The sequence below is a fragment of the Psammomys obesus genome, unplaced genomic scaffold (assembly GCF_907164565.1).
Source record: "Psammomys obesus unplaced genomic scaffold, mPsaObe1.curated_primary_1811, whole genome shotgun sequence".
In the NCBI taxonomy this organism is placed as follows: domain Eukaryota; kingdom Metazoa; phylum Chordata; class Mammalia; order Rodentia; family Muridae; genus Psammomys; species Psammomys obesus.
This window is the reverse complement of record NW_026594311.1, coordinates 2,497,195-2,519,633: the sequence shown is the minus strand read 5'-3', so window position 1 is coordinate 2,519,633 and position 22,439 is coordinate 2,497,195. Positions and strand designations below refer to the sequence as shown.

Here is a 22,439-nt window from a genome sequence, read left to right as displayed (position 1 = left end):
ATGCCCAAATCTGCTTACGCTTTAGATTACAGGCATCCCCATTTGCTGCTGCCAGTGTGGGACTCTGCATGTGCGGACTCTTCCCTCTCTAGATCATTTCCGGACAGCAGCTCATCTAGGCATGAGTGCTGTTGGTGCACGCCCTCTGCTGAGTTCTCTCTGCCCGGCGGGTTGTGCTCTGCACTTAAAGCCCTGCCCCGGAGGAGCCTCTGTCCACCCTCTTTTCCCTGTGCACTGTGGCTGGCCATTGGGAACAGAACTATTAACGCTTCGTTGCCCTTTGGCTTCCATCTGGGATCAGTTGGCGAAAGGTAGAACAGCAGATCCAGGAGTGAATGGGAAGGATTAGAATGTTTTTTTTATCACCCCTTAGGCAGCCGCTGGCCACCGTCCTAGTCAACGCTGCAGTCCCGATCGCCCTGCTTTCATCTACCGCCAGCTTCTCGGCTTCTCGAACCAGCTCTTTCACAGCTTCCTCTTCTCACCCTTTCAGGAGAGGAGGAGCAGCCTCCTGCCCCTGCTAGTCTCCCAGCAGCTCTTTTAAACCCTACCCACACAGCTTGCAGAACGCTGCCATCACACCTCCTCTGGGATCCCTCCCGCGTGCTTCCTGTCAAGGCCCAGCAGACGCGCTGCCGAGCTGCCGAGCTTTGTGGCTTCCTTGCCAATTGGGCGTCTGAACTGTTATTAATCTTATCTTTAAAAATCTGTGTTGCTGATGGGCATTCCTGCACGTGGAGGTCAGAGGACAGCTTGCGAAGGTCTGGCTCTTTCCTTCTACCGTGCGGATCTCAGGACTGAACTCGGGTCGGCAGGCCTGGCAGCGAGCGACACCCCCCCCCCCCCCCCCCCCCCCCCCAATTCATCACACGGATCTCCTGCACTGGACTCTTAGCTGTTTGTTGCAGGGCTGAGTTAAGGTGTAGGAACATTGTAAATTTCAGTTGTGGAGGGCAACACCGTGACCCGTAACAGTTGTAATTCGGGAGTGCCTGGAGGGAAAAACAGACCCCGCCAAGGATGCACCTGTCACGCCCCATCCTGTTCCCCAGGGGCAGCCAGCCTAACAGTTACGGTGCCACTCAGGCCTTTATATGTATTTGTTTAGCCCTGAATAAATAGGAGTGCGTGTGTATAGATAAACTCATGCCCATAGGTCCGTGTGCCTATCTGAGCAGGGAGGTGGGGGGGGGGGGCTCGCATTTTAGGATCCACTGTCCTACTCTGTTTTCAATCTCACTATTCCTGTCTCTTAATAATTAGAGCTCGGAGTTAGTTTTGGTACGAGAGAAGGTAAATTTTCATCCGAAATGTTGTGACACGTACATTGGTCTTCACCTCCATCTCCTGGCAATATAACTCCTGAAATCTTTAGACTATCTGAAGTGATCTCTTGGTGTGTGCTAAGGGCTTGACTGACAGCTGGCAGGTGCTATGTGGCTGCCGGTTGGGGCCTGGTTGCCTTAGTTACTTTTCTGTTGTCGTGATAAAAACACCACGACCAAGGCAACTTATAAAAGAAGGGATTAGCAGGGCAAGGTGGCACATGCCTATAAACCCAGCACCTGGGGAGGCAGAGGTCTCTGTGCTGGATCTCTGAGAATTAAAGGCCAGCTTGGTCTGTAGAGTGAGTCCAGGACAGCCAAGGCTACACAGAGAAGCCCTGTCTCAAAAAACAAAACAAAACAACAACAAAAACAACCCCAAAAAACAAATAAATAAAAGATTATGATTTCAGAGAGTTAAGAGTCTGTGACCATCATGGCAGGAAGCATGCCATCAGGTAGGCAGGTGTGACTCAGGGGCAGTAACTGAGAGCTTACACCTTGAGACACAACCACGAGGTAGAGAGAGGGACGCTGGGAATGGCTTGAGTGTTTTGAAACCTTAAAGCTCACCCCTAGTAATACACTGCCTCCAAGGACACACTTCCTAATCCTTCCCAAACACTTTCACCGGCTGTGGAGTACATACTCAAACATAGGGGCCTGAGGGGGACCATTCTTATTCAAACCACACGCTTCCCGGAGAGACTGAGGTAGGAGTGAAGGATTTTGATCTTTAGTCCCACTCCCCAGCCTTTTTAGGGAGATTAAGCTGGATACCAGGGGCCACTGTGTGATCATTGATTCGTGGGATGAAGTCTCCACAAAACCCAAAAGGATAGTGTTAAACAGGTGAAGATTCGTGGGGTGCCAGCTGCAGAGGCCGTGGAAGCCCCTGGTCCCCCCAAGCATTTCTTTGAGATTCGTGAGCCAGTCCATCAAATTAACGGACCCACGCAGGCAGTCTAAAGACCCCTGATGGTAGCCCCTGGGTCAGAAGCACTGGGCGACGCGGCTGGGGCTTGTGGCTGGTATCTGGTGAGGGCCTGCTGCACCACTGTGCTCTCAGCCTATGGGATGGGACGCTGTCCCCACGTAGATGTTCCCAGAGCAGAGTTGGGGTCGAGGGCTCTGCTGGCGTCCACTGCCACATCCTGCCTGCTGGCCGGCTGGGCAGACTCCTCGCACCTGCCGTGGGAAGTGTTGTGAAGACGCAGATGAAGCTAAGTTTGGCCCACTCCTCATACAGCTTCAATTTATCTCTTTATTTTTCATCTAAAAAATTCCAAACAGGCCAGGTGTGGTGTTGCACGCCTTTAATCCCAGCACGCAGGAGGCAGAGGCAGTCAGATCTTTGTGAGTTCGAGACCAGTTTGGTGTTCAAAGTGAGTCCAGGACAGCCCGGGCTCTGTTACACAGAGAAAACCTGTCGTGAAAAACAAACAAAACAAATGAAAACAAACACCCCCTCCCAAACAAACAGTGCATGGCTCCTGAGGAATGACACTTGAGGTCACCCTCCGGCTTCCACATGCGTGTGGATTCATATATGCGTTCATATGTACATATATGAACAAGCACACATGTAAACTTACATATGTATACACATACAAGAATTACTTTTTCTAGGTTCTTTTGGGGGAACAAACTCGGATAACTTAGAACAAAGTGCAAAAAATTAACTACAGGTTCTGACTAGTAGTAAACCGATTTTCTAGAGAAATGATGTAGTTTCTGTGTTGCTTTTCTCACCTAAGAACTCATTGTATGGGCTGGGTGCAGTGGCGCACGCCTGTGATCCCAGCGCTCAGGGAGGCAGAGGCAGGCGAGCTCCGTGAGTTCAAGGCCAGCCTGGTCTACAGAGGACTCTAGGAGAGCCAAGGCTACACAGAGAAACCCTGTCTCAGAGGAGAGGGGCAGAGAGAGAGATAGAGAGAGAGAGAAAGAGAGCTTGTTGGAATCTGGGCTGGGGCTGCACAAGCATCAGAACTGTTTGGATTCCCAGCACCAAAGCAGGAAGCAAGTTCTCACCGGCATCCGAGCTGGGAGGCACTCAGGGTTTGCTAGGCAGAGAGTCCAGCCGATCAGTGACTGCAGGGTCGGTGACAGCCCCACCCCTGTCCTCCCTGTCCACTTGCACCCCACTCCATGTGCGTGCACACCCATGCGGAAGACACTACATTCATTTCTTGTCAGCAGTGTTCTCTGGTGAAAGTCATGTCCATCTCTTTCCGAGTGCGTTTTAAAGTACTTTACAAGGGCTGGAGAGATGGTTCAGTGGTTAAGAACACCAGCTGCTCTTCCAGAGGTCCTGAGCTCAATTCCCAATAACTGCATGGTGGCTCACAGCTATCTGTAAGGAATCTGGTTCACTCTTCTGGGGTGCATGAAGACAGAGCATTCACGTACATAAAATAAATATCCTAATTAAAGAAAATTAAGTACTTTATAGATTTAGTTGACATGATTTTTTTCCTTCCTTCCTCCCTCCCTCCCCCTCCCTCCCTCCTTCCCCCTCCCTCCCTCCTTCCCTCCCTCCTTCCCTCCCTCCTTCCCTTCCTCTCCCTCCCTACCTCCTTCCCTTCCTCCCTCCCTCCCTTCTTCCCTCTCTTCTTTCTTTTTGGTTTTTCCAAGACAGGGTTTCTCTGTGTAGCCTTGACTGTCCTGGACTCACTTTGTAGACCAGGCTGGCCTCGAACCCACAGAGATCTGCCTGCCTCTGCCTCCCAGAGTGCTAGGATTATAAGCATGTACCACCGCGCCTAGCTCTTGTTTTGCTCTTTTTGAGAAAGGGTTTCTTTGTATAGCCCTGGCTGTCTTAGAACTAGTTACATAGACCAGGCTGGCCTCGAACTCATAGAGTCCTGCCTGCTGTCTCCCCAAGTGCTGGGATCACAGACATGCACCACTGTGGCTGGCTTCATCTTAACATTTTCTAATTGCATATTTCAGCATGTTTTTAAAGAAGCTCTTGACTTTTTTGTAGGTTAACCTTATAATCAGCTAGTTTATTGAATTTCTTATTTGTTCTCCTGTTCTCAGCTGTAAGGGGAAAGCTTTCCTACCTGGGTCTTTCCATCATATGCAAAGTGCAACTTTTTATCACTTTGTTTTTACTACCTGAACTTTTATTACACTTATTTCCGTCCTGTGTACAATGGAGTTGGATGCGCATGTCATAGTGCGTATGTGGAGGTCACAGGACAACTCAGGAGAGTTGTGGGTCCCTACCATGTGGGTCCCCGGAGTTTGGTCTTCAGGCTCAGCCCCAATGACCTTTATCCTCTGAGCCATCTGGCCGGTTAGTGATATTTATACAGTGTCTTTTTCATGTTATTTGGTAACTGGGTTAAGGGGTTAGTTGGGGGAGGGGGGAGGTCGTCCTGACCCAAGGAAATCTTCTTGGATCATGGTTACAATCAAGATTGTATCAAAGGGTGTACAGAAGGTACTGTAGCAGAGTGGTTGGGAAATGAGTTCCGGAAAGGCCTTGGGAAGGGAAATGAGGTGGCATCCAGAGAATGGTTAATGCATGGGGCACTGGTGAGGCTCAGAGAAGCAGGGGCAGCCTGAGCAATAGCAGGGACCTTACCCTGTAGAGCAGAATTTAGAAAGGACCAAGAGGTCCGTTAGCAGAGTGGCCCCGGAAGATGCCGGGACCATGATTGCTTGAGCCAATGAATATGTTACCTGATTTGGCAAGGGATCTTTCTAGATATAATGAAGATAATGGCCCTTTAAAGAAGACAGCCTGGATTCTGTAGATGTTTCCAGTATAATCCCAGGAGCCCTGAAAAGTGAAGGAGTTTCTCCCACTGAAAGCAGAACGAGCTGCTACAGAGAGACAAACCGGGGAGTGAGAGGGTCTTGCTTAGCTTCCAGGACTGATGGCGGCCATGCAGAAAGTTGGGGTAGGACCACAGGAGCTGTGATGGGTCCTTCCTGCAAGGGACCCAGCAGCAGCGGGGGTGAGCATGGACATGAGGCCCTTTCCAGAGCTCCCAGGAAGGGCACACTCCTGGACTCCTGTGACAGTACCCTGAGGGCCCGGCCGAGCTACCCATTAGCAGGCATTGGCCTCCAGAACCCTGACCTAATAACCGTGCTTCACTGTAAACTGTTTAGTCGGCCCCCACCGTGTTTTAGCAGCAGAAGAAAGTGAATCCCAAGGGGTGTCTGGGCATGGACGTTAACATTTTCAGAGTTTACTTTAGGCACGATGACGCCATCATGAGTTGGGCCCGGCAGCACAAGCTCAGAGTCTCAGCCAGCACTTAGAAGCTGAGACAGAAGGATCCTAGCTTCGTGGCCAGTCTGGGCTGTACTGGCCAAGGGCTGGGTGCACCTGGGCCCCATAGACAGACCCTGTTGTCAACCGTTGGAGGCAGCAAGTGGATGCAGAGAATAAACTGATTTGGGGGAGCACAGTAACAGAGCGACTGCAGGGTGATGGTGGGAAGGTTGGCGTAAGGTTCATCTAAGGGCTGGAGAGAGGGTTCAGGGGTTGGCAGCGCTTACTGCTCTTGCAGAGGGCTGAGCTTCAGTTCCTAGCATCGGCATCAGGTGGCTCACGGTCACCCACAGCTCTAGCTCTGGGGGTCCCCAGGGTCTCTTCTGCACACCCCTCCATACACTCCAGTGTAAATGTAATTTCAAAGGGCTAGAGAGATGGCGCAGTGGCTGAGAACATACATACATTGCTTTCCCAGAGGATCCAGACAGGGGGGTTCCCAGTACCCCACAGTGGGCTGCTCACAGCCTCCTGCGACTCCAGTTCCAGGGCATCTGATGCCCTCTTCGGCTTCGCCGGCACCTGAATGCCATGTGGTGCACACGCAGGCACGAGGGAGCAGCCACGAATAAACATAAATAAATCTTTTAAACAACAACAACAAAAGGCTGGAGGGTTGGCTTGGTCATTAAGGACACTTGCTGGTCTTACAGAATATCCAGGTTCAGGTCCCAACCATCTGTACCTTCAATTTTAGGGCATCTCGGGATGCCCTCTTCTGGCCTCTGCGAGCACCACGCACACGTATAGACAAAACACCCAATACATAGGAAATAAAAAGAAGTTTCTACAAAAATTATCCGAGAGCGTATGGTTGCTGAGATTGGCTGTCAACACGAGCGAGGTCACAGATGACTGGGTGCTGAGCAATCCGGAAACGTTCTCTCGAGACAGGTGCCTTGCCCGTGACTCAGCGGTTACTCTTGGCTTCGCGTCTAAACCGCTTTTCTGTTTTCGTTCCTAGGTCATGTAGGACATTGTAGACCATGTGAAGATGGGGCTCCTGGTGTTTGTGCGCAACCTGCTGCTAGCCCTCTGCCTCTTCCTGGTCCTGGGATTCTTGTACTATTCTGCCTGGAAGCTTCACTTACTCCAGTGGGAAGACTCCAGTAAGTATGGCCGCTGCGGCTCGCCCCGAGCTTGCCGCGTAGCCGAGGTGCCAGCGGGCATGGGCATAGAGACCCCACTGCTTCAGTTGCTGCTGAGAACTTGGGTGCTTTCTCCCCCACTTTCAATCCGCATGCTGTGGCAAATCTCAGCCTTCTGTACGAGCCCAGCGAGCATGTGCTGTTCTTCCGTTCAAACCCGGGACTGTAACCACACTCCTCCTTCCTGAAGGCTCTGGTCTTTTTTAATTAGCAAAGTGTCTCCCGCCCTCACTTCTCGGGTGTTGCCTCGGGGCTGGTATTGAGGTTGGGTGTCCTGCCCTCGGAGCGTCCATCTCCACTTTCCCCTTGCAGTTGCAATTTGATATGTCTCTGTTTTCTTTTCCCTGAAGGAAAGCTTTGTCTCCCTCGTCTTTGCAGCCCTTTGGTATTGAACTCGCACCTGAGTATCAGTGTCCTGGCAACTCCCGACCCCTTCCCTCCATCTGAGCCTCTGGTTTTGGGTGTGACATGGTGTCTCACTCACAGCCCGGCCGCTCTGGTTTCTGTTCCCCAGTGTCCTCTGACTTATAAGGCGTGCAGTTGAGGGGATGACATCACTTCCTTGTCACTCGTCACGGTATATCCTGTTCTTAGCTAGAGCGTGAAGCATCACACAGGAAACCCCTCACATCTCTTGTTTGGCTGTTTTGTTCAGTCTCAGCTTGTTTTAGGAAATGTTGCATGGTCTAGTCTGTTTCCCATTGGTGCCTGTTCTGAAAACCAGTTTTAATGCCCTTGGGTGTCAGCGTAGAACTGGCCCAGAGAGTAGGGTCAGCCTCTGGGCTGAGGTGGAAGAGGCAGCTGGCAGCTGGCTTGCCACCGTACCGAGGCTCTAACACTGCAGCTGCACCTCAAACCAGAGCAGGTGTCCAAACTTGGTGGGTAATTTTTAAGCCAAAATTTAAAATACCGTGTTAAGTCTTTATTGCTTTGTACAGAATGTTTGTGCCTCTTAAATGTGTAGCTCGGGCAGGGGCCGGGGCTCAGCTGGTAGGGCACTTACCTAGCACGTACAAAGCCCAACACCTAACACAACTGGGCATGGTGGCTCACACTTGTAATCCCAGTACTCAGGAGGAGGTGAGGTCAGGAGGATTGGAAGTTCAAGGTTATCCTTGGCTACATGGTGAGTTCAATACCATCCTAGGCTACATGAGACTTTAAAAAAAAAAAAAAAAAAAGCAAAAAACAATAAAGCTTAGCTTATAATTACCACCACTTTTGTGTTTCAAGAAGTTTTTTAGATTTGTTTGCCTTGACTTCTTTCTAGAATTAAGGTTGAGTGCTCCAAGGAGCATTTATAGCAGACAATGGAATTCCGAATGACGGCTCAGGATGTCAGTGGAAAGTGTGTGCAAGGAGCAGAGGCCTTCCCCCCTTCCATCAAAGTCATAACTAAGGATCATAATATTTTCCTAGAGAAGTAAAAAGGAATTAACATTATGGACGACCCAAAATGTCAGGCATTCAGGCAGACGATATATATTTTTTATTTCATCTAATTTAATTCTTGATATGTCTGTAAAGATGTCATTAATCTTCATTTTCCAGTTGGACAGACCACAGCACTTAATTAATGTACCAGGGTCACACAGCTGAGCTGGAACTGGATTCTGATTTTCCGTCTTTAAGACCCATTTCCTATAGAAAACTATAACAAATACTGAAAAGAGAGTTTAATTCTGTGTTCTACTTGATGAAAAGAAAGGATTCTCAGAGAGGTAGTAAAAAAAGAAAGGGAATAAGATGAAGGGAGGGAGAGGGAGAAGACCCTTGAAGACAAACTGGGCCTCAGTGATCCCAGCACTGGGAGCCAGAGCTAGGCGGATCTCTGGGAGTTCAGGGCCAGCCTGGTCTACATAGCGACATGGTAAGTCCCCAGCTCAGAAAAACAAAAAAATAAAATAACAACAACAAATCTTTTAAAAAAGTTATTACAAAGCTGGGCATGGTGGTGCACACCTGTAAGCCCAGCACCCTGGGAGGCAGAGGCAGGATCATTGTGAGTTCGAGGCCAGCCTGGTCTACAAAGTGAGTCCAGGGTAGCCAAGGCTACACAGAGAAACCCTCTCTCAAAACAAAACAAAACAAAACAAAACAAAACACAAAGTTATTACAGAAAAAAAAATAGCATAGAAACTACGTGTTGTGGCAAACACACCCAAGAGCTGAGAAGCTGAAGCAGTCTGGGCTCCATGCCAAGACACTGTTTCAACAGTAGACAAGCGGAGCTGGTGGGCCAGGTCATGGCAGTTCACTCAGGAGGCTGACACACAAACATCGAAAGCTTGAGAGCTACCCGGGCTACGCAGTGAGTTCAAGGCTAGCCTGGGCACCGTCCTGTGATGTTGTCTCAAAATTGAAAAGAATCATAAAAGAAGCTGGGAACAAGGCTACTGGTAAAGCTTGGCCTCACATGCAGCCCTAGGTTCAGACCCCAGCACTGCATGCATGCGCGCACACACACACACACACACACACACACACACCCATATACATACACTCGCACACACATACACATTCACAAGCATACACTGACGTATATATATAAACACATACATATACACACATACACAGACTCACCGACATACACACATTTACAGATACACATAACACAGCATGTACATGTGCATGCACACTCCCACACCTTATACACATATCACACACACACATACTTGTGCACACACTCTCTTACACACACGCACACAGACACACACATCTAGACACATTCCCTCACAGACACACACTTTACATAGTACCAACTGTGGAGTTACAGTATTCTGAAATGCACGCGCTCGTCTTCTGCAGCTATTTCTGTAAATTACTAGGCAACCCAACAGAGATAGCCCTCGGCGTCTTCCCCTTCCTCCTCCCCAAGTGCGGATAAAGAGCTCCTGGTCTCTGCACCCTGGTCATTTACCTGGCTCCGGCTAAGAGTAGGTATCTCTTCCTAGAAAGGACTCCAGCGACCTGTCTCCTGGAAACTGTGCCTGTTAATTTAAAGTTCTCTTACTCTTTGTTGAGCCCATGCCGGGCTCGTCCCGAACTCGTGCCTCTGTGCTCAGTTGTAGTAAGTCCCCTCAGCTTCATCTTCGTGAGCGATTGTAGCCAGGAGGGCCTTTAAATACATGCTGCTGATCTGGTTGCTGCTGAGAAGCTCGTGGAGCAAGTCGGTTGGAAACTGTGTCAGATTTCTAAGAAGGACAGGCCGAACCGAGCTAGTAGACGAAGGACATGCATTGTATTAACTCTTAGCGAGAGAGGGCGCAGTTTGAAGAGTGTGTGCTGCTCCGCTGAAGGACCTGAGTTCGGTTCTCAGTGTCCACACCAGGTGCCTCACCCCCGCCTGTGACTCCAGCTCCAGCGGATCCAACACCCCTCTGGCCTCTGCACGTACCCCCCCACACATGCACACACGCACACAGATGCACGCACACAGGTAAATAATAAATAAGTCTCGTCAGAAAGTGAAGGGGAGGGCGGCCTTTGGCTCAGGGTGGCCTTTGGCTCAGGGCGAGCTTCCCGGTGCTGCGACCCTCCAATACCCCAAGTTGTAGTGACCCCCCCCCCAGCTGTAAAATTATTTTGTTGCTACCCCTCAGCTGTAATCTTTCTAGTGCTGTGGATTGTAATGTAAATATCTGATACGCAGGAGACCTGGTATTCGACCCCCCTGAAGGGGTCGCCATCACAGGCTAAACATTCTCTCCCTGTGACGAGACAGTAACAGGTGTCGGAAGTAGCTTTGGCCCTATAAAGAACTGTTCACATGGACAAAAAAAAAAAAAAAAACCTAACGGGCTGTGTCAGACACGGGGCACCGGATGTCAGAGCTTTCTGGCCCAGAGGCAGTGGGAGGCGCATTCAGGGCACTGGAAACAGTGGGAGTGTGCGGGGTGGCCCACCCGGGGCCGTTCAGACACCTGGGGGGGGGGGGTGTTCCACGGGCCCGAGCTGTCAGGCACGGCAGAAGCAGGGAGCTGTCTGCAGCTCTGCCCTGGATGATGAAGAGGGCGGCAGGCCAGGCGAGGTGGGCGAAAGCCCTGCAGTGGGCCGCTCGCAGCGCCGGGGGTGCAGGGGGGGCACCGAGTCCCACCCGAGACCCGAGGCCTACCGTGCGCCCGCTCTCCCAAGGCCGACAGCCTTTGACGTTTGGGGCGCGGCAAACTTAGAAAACAGCTTGTAAGATGTTACACACGCGCGCGCGCGCGGGCGCGTGTGCGCCCGTGTCAGTGACTCCTTACTCCAGAGAAGCGAAAGACCTCTGTCTGCGAAAAGTTTGGGAAACAAATGTCCAGGGCAGATGTGTTAACAATAACCTCAGTTTCTGTTAGTGACCAGTGAAACGCTGCGTGCCGCAGTGCCCAGCAGAACATCACTTAGCGCTGAAGAGGGAACAGGCTACCGTTACATGAGGCAGTGTGGGCGAGTCCCACACCGAGCAAGCGAAAGAAGCTAGGTAGGAAGGAGGACAAATCATTCGATCCCATTAAGTTCCAGAAAGGGTTAAACCGGTCCCTGGCTGTAGAGATTACATCAGTGGTTGATGTACTTAGAGGACTGTGGAGACTTGAAGGGATTTTCTGGGGCGCTGAAATACTGCGCAACTGAGATCATGCCCACACAAGTGTATTTATTTGCCAGAAGCCAGAAGGCGTATCTCCTTAAATGTGAATTTTCTTTTTATGCATTTTTTACAATGTAAATATATTTCATTAAAATCTCTATGTTAAAAATAAAGAGTTAGGGCCGGCAAAATGGCTCAGTGAGTAAAGGTGCTTTCTGCAAAGCCTGGCGACCTGAGTCTGGCCTCCAGCATCTGTGCGGTAGAAGAGAACAGACTCCTAAAGGTTGTCTTCTGACTTCCCATATGGTTGCTGGGAATTGAACTCAGGACCTCTGGAAGAGCAGCCAGTGCTCTTAACCTCTGAGCCATCTCTCCAGCCCCCATATAATCCTTTTGTAAAAGATCTATTAATATCATTTTATATGTATGATCATTTTGTCTGCATGTATGTAAGTGCCTGGTGTTCAGAGAGGTCAGAAGAGGGCATCAGACCCCCTGGGCCTGCAGTTACAGATGGTTGTGATCCACTGTGTGGGTCCTGGGAATTGAACCAGGGTCCTCTAGAAGAGCAACAAGTGCTCTTAATTGCGAAGCCAATCTCCAGACCCTAATTTTTTTAAAACTGAAGAAAAGAAAAGAAAGCAAGAGACCTACCCTTCTGGCCGTCAAAGTCTGCCCTGAAGCCACAATGTATAAATGGTAGTAGCATTGGCACAGGAAGAAGGCGTGGACTGGTCACCCTCAGGGCAGGAGTATGTGCTCAGAAGTTTGCTCGTGAGAGACAGATACATTCAGATGTAAGGGGAAGGATTATTCTACCTTGTTTTCAGACAGTCACCTAATTTAGTCAGAAAAAAATCAAGTTAAATCTTTCTCATAACACACAAAAAAACCCAATTATATATCAAGGTTATAAAGAGTATAATACTAAGGATGAAAAGAATTCATTGACATGACAACAAGGCCAGGAATCATAAAAGAAGAAAATGGAAAAAGTTATTGTCTATTAAATTTTTTTATGTGAAGGAAATTGTAAAATTTTAAGCAAAGGCAAATAACGAAGAACATATTTTTATTGTACAGGATAGAGTTTTTGTTTGCATAATTTTTAGAAATCCACTTTTCTTTCTTTACTTTTCATTAGTTTAAATTGGGAGGAGAACAGCATCACACGGATTCTGTGTCCGGTATCCTACTAAGGAAGGTTGCTTCGGGTGTTGTTTTTAATAAAAAAAACTCAAACATTCAACTTTACCAATCAAGCCAGATGCTGGGGTGAAGGCCTAGCCCAAAGAGGCTGAGAAAGCACCCACATACCATCCTATTCAGCCAACATCCCAGAAAGAAAAAGCCATCTTCTCCATGTTGTCTTAAAAAACGCTTCACACTGAATGTGCCTCCTCTCCACTTCCTGTGTGTCTCTCTATCCATCCTCCAGACTTCCTCTCACTCTCTGGCTTTTTCCCTACTGTCACTCCCTGTCAACTGGTTGTTTGCTCTGCCTCTTAACCTATGGTTGACTTTATTTAATCCTGTGACAGAAAGCTCCTAGATTAAAGGTGTGTCCTAGGGCTGAGCCATACCACAACTAGAAACAGGTTTCCCCAGTCTTGGGGTTCACAGTATGATCAAATATCCTGCAACATTTTTGGAATTTGACAAGAACCATGCCACTGTTCCCATGGGCCAGGGTTGCCTTTCCCCAGATTACTCTGGTTTGGTTTGTCTCCAGGAGTCACTGCGTCGTTTTTTGCTTTGCACACATAAGCACATCTCTTGCCTGAGTAGAGGTCAATTTAATCTCGGGCACAAACACCTTCAGCTTTAAGAAGAGCTGTGTGCTCTTTGGTGCTGGAGACCTTGCTTACAGCCAGCTAAAATGGCCTTGCACCACAGCCTCCCAGACTTTTATTTTCTCTGTAGAAGTCCTGTTCCCAGCAGACCCCAGTAATCTGTCCCCAAAGTTCAGTAGCTGTAGTAGAGATTTAGAATCTATATGTATATATAGTTTTAAGTTGTTCCTTTATATTTATTTGCTCATTTATTGTGTTGTAGCCTCACCATGTTGCCTGAGTTATTCACAACTCTTAGCTCCAAGTAATTCTCCCACCTCAGCCTCCCAAGGGTATATATCACCACACTTAAACTTATATTTTTAATACACATTAAGAACTTGTGTAATTTTTTTAATTAGCTTTATTTACTTTGTGTCTCCGGGTGTTTTGTCTACATGTATATGTGTACACCCCTTACATGCCCCTTGCTCGCAGAGGTCAGAAGAGGGTGTCAGCTACCCTGGAGCTAGAGTTACAAATGGCTGGGAGCTGCCACGTGGGTGCTGGGAATCAGACCCCAGTCCCCTGTAAGAGCAACAAGTGCCCTTAGCCGCCGAGCCATCTCTCTTGCCCTCACATTCACAAATTTAAATATCATACTGCTTTTTAGGCACACACCCCCCCCCCCCCCCCCGTCTATCTGCCTCGTAACCGTTCCCCAGCAGTTCAGTCTAAGCACTCCTTTACATCGCCGTGGGCAGTGGTGAGGAGCGTGCACACGACGGGGTGCGCAGGGGCTGCGGGACACGCCCAGGCTTCCCGGAGAAAACTCACCCCGGAGGGATTACACTGCCTTTGGAACTTGGTCTTGGGCAGGAGTCCTGTGGCCGTTTTACCGTGACTGTGATGATAGCCGCAGTGCAAGGATACACGAGGGCCACTGGAATAAGAGAGTGTGGCACACACTAACTGGTAGAGCCAGTGCGCCTACACACACACACACACACACACACACACACACACACACACACACTGTCCCGTGCGCACATGCACATCCATCCAGAGGGCAGTCGTTTGCAAGGTGCGAAGTCAGTAGCGGGAGGCATTTATTGGCAGGGCGGTCCTCCCTTGCCCGCCGACGCAGCCAGAGAACCCTCGGTGACCTGTCCAGCAGCGGTTGCCTGGGTGCCACCATGCTGCCTGTCGTGTTGACGGTGGGCTAAACCTCTGAGGCAGCCACCATGTGGGTTCTGGGAGCTGAACCTGGGTCCCCTGGAAGAGCAGCCAATGCTCTCAAGTGAAGAGCCGTCTCTCCAGCCCCTGCTAACATATCTCGAAGATTCACATTCCTGGAGCCGAGCCCTCGCATCTTACGTTTTTTGTGAGAACAACTCAGGCTGCTGTCCCATTTGCTTCGTAGCTGAGAATGATCCTGAATTCGGTATTTTCCGCCTCCATCTCCCTAGTTCAGAGCTTGCCGCCGCGTGCCCCCAGGCCCAGCTTGCACGAGTGCTTCAGTCCCAATTGGGCGTGTTTGTTTGGTAGTACATTTTAAAGTTGAGGCTCACGAGGCTTGACATTATATTAAAGCCTTGTTTGCGATCACACGCCTGGAGTTCTAAAGTCTGGGCCATTCCTACCCAGTTTCGCAGATGGGAAAAGTCAGGCTTTTGGGAGTGGGGTTGTTTGTTTGGGGACAGGATCTCATGATGCAGCCCCGGCAGAACTGGAACTCTCTGATACCCACCCGCCATTGCCTCTGTGTAGGCCTCTAACCTCTCCCCATGGGAAAACTGAGTGTTAGGTGAGCTGGTCCTGAGTGGAGACAGGTCTACAGTCTGGGCTCAGTGCTTGGTGTCTAGGGGTTCTGTTCCCTGACTTCCATGAGACACAGAGTCCTTTTCTCTGGGGCTATCTTTCCTTCTTTTTGCCCCTCAGTAGCTAAGGGCCAGAAAGTCCTCTCGGCGAGTTACGAGTTTACTTCAGTGGAAACAGTGAACTGATAGGGTCGGAGGTCAGCAGGGGCGGAAGTCTCCGTACAAGTAAACTAGGCTCAATGGTGCGAACATCTGCTCAAGAGTGTTCCTGTTTGAACAGTACCCCCCCCCCATGATGTCAGAAAACTGTACTGCTGTCGGTGTGCCTTGGCGGTAGGGCTTGTCACTGTGCGGTCCACAGCCAGCCAAACTCCCGGCTGAGCCAGCTCAGATCGACACTTCAGCAGGAATGGCAGTGACTTCATACCATACCCATTTTAAGGCAGTGCTGGAAACTCGCCGATTTGAGAGCAAGGGTCAGAACGCTACGCGTGGGTGGAGGGAGCTCTCCAGGCCCCGAGGCTCACCGGCCGCTCAAGAGACGCTGACTTCTGTTTGCAGTGCGCTCCAGACAAATGCCTCTTCTGGTTTTACTTAAATCGGTTGTTTTTCAAAATAATTCAGTAATTTCTTGTGTAGACTTCTGATAAGGATAAGGCCTAATTATGAATAAAAGTGAAAATATCTGGAGCAACCTGTGTCACAAAGAATGAACTTGCAATTTTGGGTCAGTTTGTGGACTATCAGGAAAAGCCATCAGCGAGCTGTTTTGGATCACCACTTTTTTTTCCCCCCTTGAGACAAGGTCTCATGTGGCCCGGACTGACCTAAAGCTCTCGGTGTAGCTGAGGATGGCTTTGAACTGCCGAGTCTTCCACCTCCACCTCCTGTGTGCTGTGTACAAGGTATGTGTCACCACACCTGATTTTTCTGTGGTGCTGGGGATTGAACCCAGGGCTCCATGCCTGCAAGGCAATCGCTCTCCCAGCTGAGCCATTACCCGCCCCCCCCCCCCATCACCCATCTCTCTCTGTTGTGTTCCTGATGAGAAATTTGGATAGCGTTTTGTTTTCCCTCCTTGGCTATTGACGGCCTTTGTCATCCACACCTTTCTCAAGATTCCAAACTCACGCTACTGCCCCCTTGTCTAGACGTCTGACCTGTGCCCCGTGCCCCTGTCCCCTGTCCCCTCCCGTCCTGGGCTCCATGCAACTCCTTCTGTGGCTCCGAAGCTGAAACCTCTCCACAGTAAGGAGGGGCTCTCACCATCTCACATATGAAGGTATTTTCACTGTCAGACAATAAAAACAGTAGTGTTGATGCTAACACAAGAAGAAGAAGAAAAGGAACAACTTGAAAACCAGAAAGAGCAGAGACAGAGGATAGAGGAATTTAATGAGCGTGACGCCAGGAGCAGGAAGGACACACACCTCACTGAAGAGCTTGAGAACTGCATCCATGAAATCCACACACAAACGGAGACTTCAGAGAAGCCTCACGCTTGCAGAGTCAGGGCTGGAAGGACGGCTCTGCAGTTAGCAGCATGCACTGCCCTCTTGCCAAGGACCAGGGTTCAGTTCCCAGAACCCACATCATGTGTGTCTGTGAGTCAAGCTCCAGGGGGGTCCAGTCCAACTGGTCCGTCCTCCCTGAGCACCTGCACATTCCCACACAGGCGTACAGACACGTAATTCAAAAGGAAACCGTCAGAAGAAAAGAGTCCAAGGGGAATGGTCAGTTAGAAGTTTGTGACCTGCTGTGACAAGTGGCCGAGAGCAGCAAAGAGGAATTAGGGAGTCGGCTCTTGGCTTCCGAGGCTCTGTCTGCTGGGCAGATGTGACAGAGTGGAGCAGTCAGGAAATGAACAGTGTCCGCTCCCTTCTCCTTTGCCGGATTCTGTTCTCTGCAGGTCCCCAGCCTCTTAACGTGGTGCTGCCCACACCCATCCTCCCTGCTTCGTCAGCTCACCTTGGAAATACCGTCAGACACACCTGGGGGATGTGCTGTATCTTAATCTTCCACAAACTTGTAGTTGCAATCCAGCTGACAGTCAAGGGTAAGCATAGGAGTGTCTAAGAGAAGGACAGGAACAAAATCCTAGGTATGCATGCATCCTAGGCAAGAGCCCGGCATGGCGGTGCACTGTGGTCTCAGCCCTTGGGAGGTTCAGGGACGAAGGGTCCTCCTCAGCTCCAGAGTCAGTTTAAGGCCAGCCTGGGCTGCATGAGACTGCTAAAACGAATACCAAGGACAAGCACAGCGGTCGGAGAAAATCATAGGAAAACATGTTGAGCTTCTTTAAACTATGTATAATGTCTTTGTGTTACTAAGGATACCACAGACAAAATTAATTACCGAGAATACAGGAAAGAAGGCTCCAGTGTTTGAAATTTACAAGGGTTGGTGTTTAGAACACACAGAGACCATGCAGTCAAGAGAAAGGGACCCTGATGGGCCGAAGCTCAGTTGCTAGAGTGCTCGCTTAGCATGCAGGAAGCCCATGCTCTAACCGCATGAAAGCTGAGGTGCTACACACCCAAGATCCCAGTATCCGGGGCGGGGAGGGGGTTGACAGCAGAATTTAGAAGGTCTGAGTTCAAGGCCGGACAGTTATGTGAGACCCTGTCCAGAGACATAGAGAAGGGGGGAAGCTCCAGATTTCAGCAGGAAATAGGCAAAGAACTGTAACAGGCGTTTTAAAGAATTAAGAAACCCCACAGCCAGATGTGGTGGCACAGGCCCGTAATCCCAGCACTCAGAGAGGCAGAGGCAGGAGGATCTCTGTGAGTTCGAGGCCAGCCTGGTCTACAAAACGAGTCCAGACCAAGGCTACACCGAGAAACCCTGTCTCAAAATAGCACTTTCTGCCTCTTTGACAAGAATTCAAAAGCTGAATAATGTCTAAGTTGATCAGAATGTGAAAGTCTTGTAATTTTTCTTTTCTTTTTCTTTTTTTTTTTTTTTTGCTGTCAGGAGATAGATGCTGCAACTGTTCTAGAAAGCCACATAAGATAATTGCCTTAAGCACACACGTGAGCGTAATGTCACCCGGCACGCCTCCCCTTTCCCTCTATACTCCACACAGCTCAACAGAGACAGGCATTGTTTTGGACCAAGCAGTCAGAAGATGAGTGAACTTCCACCCGGAGGGTGGGGGTGTGAGCAAGAGGCAGGGTGATGTCATAAATGCCACACAGCCATTTGAAGCAGAAGCTACAGACATAAGACATGGACAGAATGTAAAGAGAGAGCCCTGTTTGGATTAATAAAAGAGTCATAATTATACAGTTTTATTTTTATAACTCGAAAGAACACCATCAGGCATGGTGGCTCACAGCAGTAATTTTAGCACTTGGGAAGCTCAGGCAGGAGGATTCCCACGAGTTTAATACAGCGTGGGATACAGAGTCTCAAAAACAAAACAACAAGCCTGCCAAAGGTACCTGTGCAAAGACTGTAAGGTAGGCTGTAAGGAAGCATGAGCCGAAGCATCTCAGTGCTCGGGAGGCAGAGGCAGGCGGATCTCTGAGTTCAAAGCCAGCCTGGTCTACAAAGTGAGTTCCAGGACAGCCAAGGCCACACAGAAAAACCCTGTCTTAGAAAACAAACACAAAATAAAACAAGTATGAGCTGAGATTCAGAACTGTTGAGCTTGGCACTGGGGCTCTGGTGCACTGCTGGACCCCTTGCCTAGTCCACCCTAAACTGTGGATTCAGTGGCCAAAAAAGAAAGAAAATTAGATTATATATATTAGATTATATATAAAATTAGATTATATATATATTATATATATATATTTTTTTTTTTACCAAAATTAAAATCGCCTGTGATTCAAAAGAGAATAAAAAGGTAAAACTCAGTATTAGAAAACCCTCTATACTTGTGTATAGAATATCTTTTATTCAATACTTATGTAGATTTATGTGCAAAATATAAGGCTTTTACAATTAACAGCGAGACGATATGCAGCCTTCTAAAAAGGAACGGAAGAAGCCGGGGTTGGGGGGTGATGGTGCGTACATGTAATCCTAGCATTCTGGGAGGCAGAGGCAGGAGGATTGCTGTGAGTTCAAGGCCAGCCTGGTCTACAAAGTAAGTCCAGGACAGCCAAGGCTACACAGAGAAAGCCTGTCTCAACAGACCAAACCAACCAGACGAAAAGAGTGGAAGACTCAAGAGATGCTTCATGAAAGAAAACCTCTGAAGGACTCAAGCCTCCATCACTAGTCACCTGAGAAACTACAGAGATTCGAGCTACCCATCAGAACGTTAAAGTTAAGAAACATGGTGGGGGAAAAAAACCCAAAATGTGGAGAGGCATTGACAAAGCATCCTGTAGTCTGTGGCAAATGGAGTTGGTACAAGGACTTTGGAAGCTTGTTTGGCAGACTTTTAGCAAGATAAACATGGTTGCCGAATGCTGTATACTTATTTAAGTATGTGTGTTAGAAAAATGATGCAAGCAAAATGGCTTGGTGGGTAAAGGGTGCTGGCTGCCAAGCCTGATTCCCTGAGTTCAATCCCTGGGACCCACAGGGAAGGAGAGAACCAACTCCCGAAGGTTATTCTCTGACAGCCATGCATATTCATGACATGTTCATGCCTCTCTCCCTCCCGGAACACACACACACACTGGTTTATTGGCTAGTTAGTTAATTAGTTAATTCAAAGTGCCCGTTGCATGGCTCCCTTCATAAGAAAGTGAAAGTGGTTGTTGGTATAACTGAAGAGCAGCTCATCATTTCTCTGCAGAAGGAGGTTTTGGGAGTGATAGGAATGGCCTAGAGATGATGATGGTGAAGCTTTTGTGAGTGTGTATCTGTCAGAAATCTTTAGGTTGCGTGCTTTAATGCAGCGTATTTATTGTATGTGAATTCTCCAGTAGAACTAGTCCGAAAAGCTCCATTCTAGAAAGCACCCCAACCGTCAGCACTGTAGGGTGCTGACTGTGCGGGAGGTGGGTGCTGAAGAGGGGAGGACCAAGGGCCCGATTTATGTCACTCTCTGGTTGCTGAGGTGTGGCCCTCGGTTTGATGGGACAGTTGTTCCTGTGTGCCTGTACCTCCCATGACAGCTGGGACAGCCACAGTGATGGCCAGTAGGTACACTGCTGTGAGACTGAGCCCTTGCTGAGGTAGAATCGTCCTTGCTGAGGGCCGGAGACTGCCTGATTGCTAAGACGCTGAAGCTCCCCAGCTTGTTCCAAAAATCAGCATCATTTTCAATCAAAATCTGAGAAAGGTTGAGTTTCTGTCTCTCTGGTAGAAATCGACAGTATATTTTAAAATTCATATGAAAGTCCAGAGACCCTCAGATAGGGTTTTTAGAAAGAAGCAGGTGGGAGGGGGTTCCCGTAGCCTGCTGTGAGCTTCTGTGTAGAACCACAGTAACCAGGACAGGAGTGTTGTGTAAAGTACACATTCAGATCACTGGGGCGGTAGAATCCAGAAATAGATCCACATGTGTGTGGCCAGTGGACGTTTGGCCAGAGGGCCAGGGCCATTCAGGGAGGACAGCACAATCTAATCACTTAACGACTGCAGAAGAAATGCAGGCCTCGGCTTTTGTCTCTCCAGCCGCAACATTCCATCCAAACGGATGACTCATTGGCCTTTTTCCTGCTTGACCCTTTAGTAAGTTCCTCATGCTGTGGTGGTCCCAGACGTGGACTCATTTTCATGGCTACTTCATCACTGTAATTCTGTTACTGTCATGAATCACAGTGTAAATATCTGATGTGTCACAGAGAAGACAGTAAGACCTGGGATGGGAATCCAAGTGAGCTTACGTCTGGTAACAGTTTCTTAAGTAGCATCAGAAACACTTAATGTATTGAACTTGATTTAAAAAAAAAAAAAAAAGTCAGGTGGTGGTGGTGGGACACACCTTTAGTCCCAGCACTCAGGAGGCAGGCAGATCTCTGTGAGTTTGGGGCCAGCCTGGTCTACATGATGAGTTTAAGGACAGCCAGGGCTACGCAGAGAGAAACCCCATCTTGAAAAACCAAAATTAATGAAGTAATTAAGTGGAGCCTGGTGCCGCAGCTTCAGGAGGCTGAAGAGAAAGATCTCAAAGCCAGCCTGGTAATACAGAACTTACCTCAGATTTTTTTTTTTTCTTGTAATCTTCACACTCTGAAAATGAAGGCAGGAGGATTAGAAGCTCAAGATAATCCTTGAGTTCCATGCCAGCCTGGGCTACAGGGAGACCCTGTCCCAACGAACAAACCATTACGACGTCTTATTTATTGTCCTGCTCTTTTTAAGGATTTTTACGTGCGTGCTTATGCAGCACATTTGTGCAGCTGTGGAGGCCAGAGGGTGGTGGATGTCTGTCTGGGTGATGGGAACTGAACCTGTGTCCTCTGGAAGAGCAGCCAGTGCTCTGAAACCATTCTCCGTCTCCCTGTATTCACACACACACATGCACGCACTCACACACGCGAGCACATGTACATGCATGTGCGGGCACACACACAGAGAGAGATTCCGTCATTCCCCATTACTCTTTTCCTTCTCCCTCCCTTTCTGTTTGTCCACAGTCTTCCTTCTACTCTCACGTGGTGTCATTTTGAACACTTAAGAAGTCTTATGACCCAGGGCAGGACGACAAAGGGCCAATTAAGACTGGACAGTCTTAAACAAAACAATAGGCGCCTCACTGAAGCGCACCTACAGATGGCAGGTAATCATTTGAAAAGCTGCTCGCCGTATTAGCAATTAGGAGAAATGCAAATTAAAGCCGTGGTAATCGACTACTCTAATAACCCTGTAGAACGGCAGAAATTAAAAGACTCTATCAGGTTAGCGACGGGCCAGCAACTGCAGCCGAGACTCCACTGCCGGTGGGGATGTAAAATGGTACAGCCACTTTGAAAACCAGTTTGGCAACGTCTTGAAAATGAAGTTCACCCAGCATCCCCCGGGCCACACCGCACGAAGAGAAATGAAAGCGCACATCCATGGTCAGACTCGCACTGAACGGTTTTAGCAACTTTTATTGTAATGGCCCAAACTGGAAGCAACCTGAACAAAGAACCGTGGCATTTGTACGCAGTGTGGTGCCACTCGGTATTCAAACAACAACAACAAAAAAAAACGACTGATGCCTGTAATAGCTTACACGCACCCCATGTAATTATCCGGAGTGCAGGAAGCCAGCTATGAGGAACTCGCTTTGTGATATATTTGTGCAGACTTGTATGAAATACAAGCTTATTTTTGTGACGAAAAGCAGATAGGGTTGCTGTATGCTCATTAGCTTAGTTGTGGCATCACTCGGTATGTCCCAGATAATGACTGTCAAAGTACAGCAACCTGTGCATCTTCCAGAGAAGTTTGTTGCATGTGAATTGTAAATTGGTGATGCTATCTGAAAAGCAGCCAGAGTAAAAACAAACAAACAAACAAACAAACAGAACAACAACAACAAAACTACCCCAGAAGGAATGCTGCTTGGACAAAGTTGGTTTTCACCAGCAATAAAAGCCAGATGATGATGAACTGTTTTATCGTT

At 48.8% G+C, this 22,439-nt stretch overlaps 1 protein-coding gene across 7 annotated transcripts in view; it reads left to right on the top strand.

Moving 5' to 3' along the window:
• Window positions 1–22,439, top strand: part of St3gal3 (ST3 beta-galactoside alpha-2,3-sialyltransferase 3) — a 194,693-nt gene that overhangs the window by 21,079 nt on the left and 151,175 nt on the right. For all 7 annotated transcript variants that reach the window (XM_055618409.1, XM_055618410.1, XM_055618408.1 and 4 more), the window contains exon 2: window positions 6,581–6,725. In XM_055618409.1, coding sequence (XP_055474384.1) covers window positions 6,611–6,725 — 115 coding nt within the window. In that variant the 5' untranslated portion in view covers window positions 6,581–6,610. The remainder of the gene's footprint in view (window positions 1–6,580; window positions 6,726–22,439) is intronic.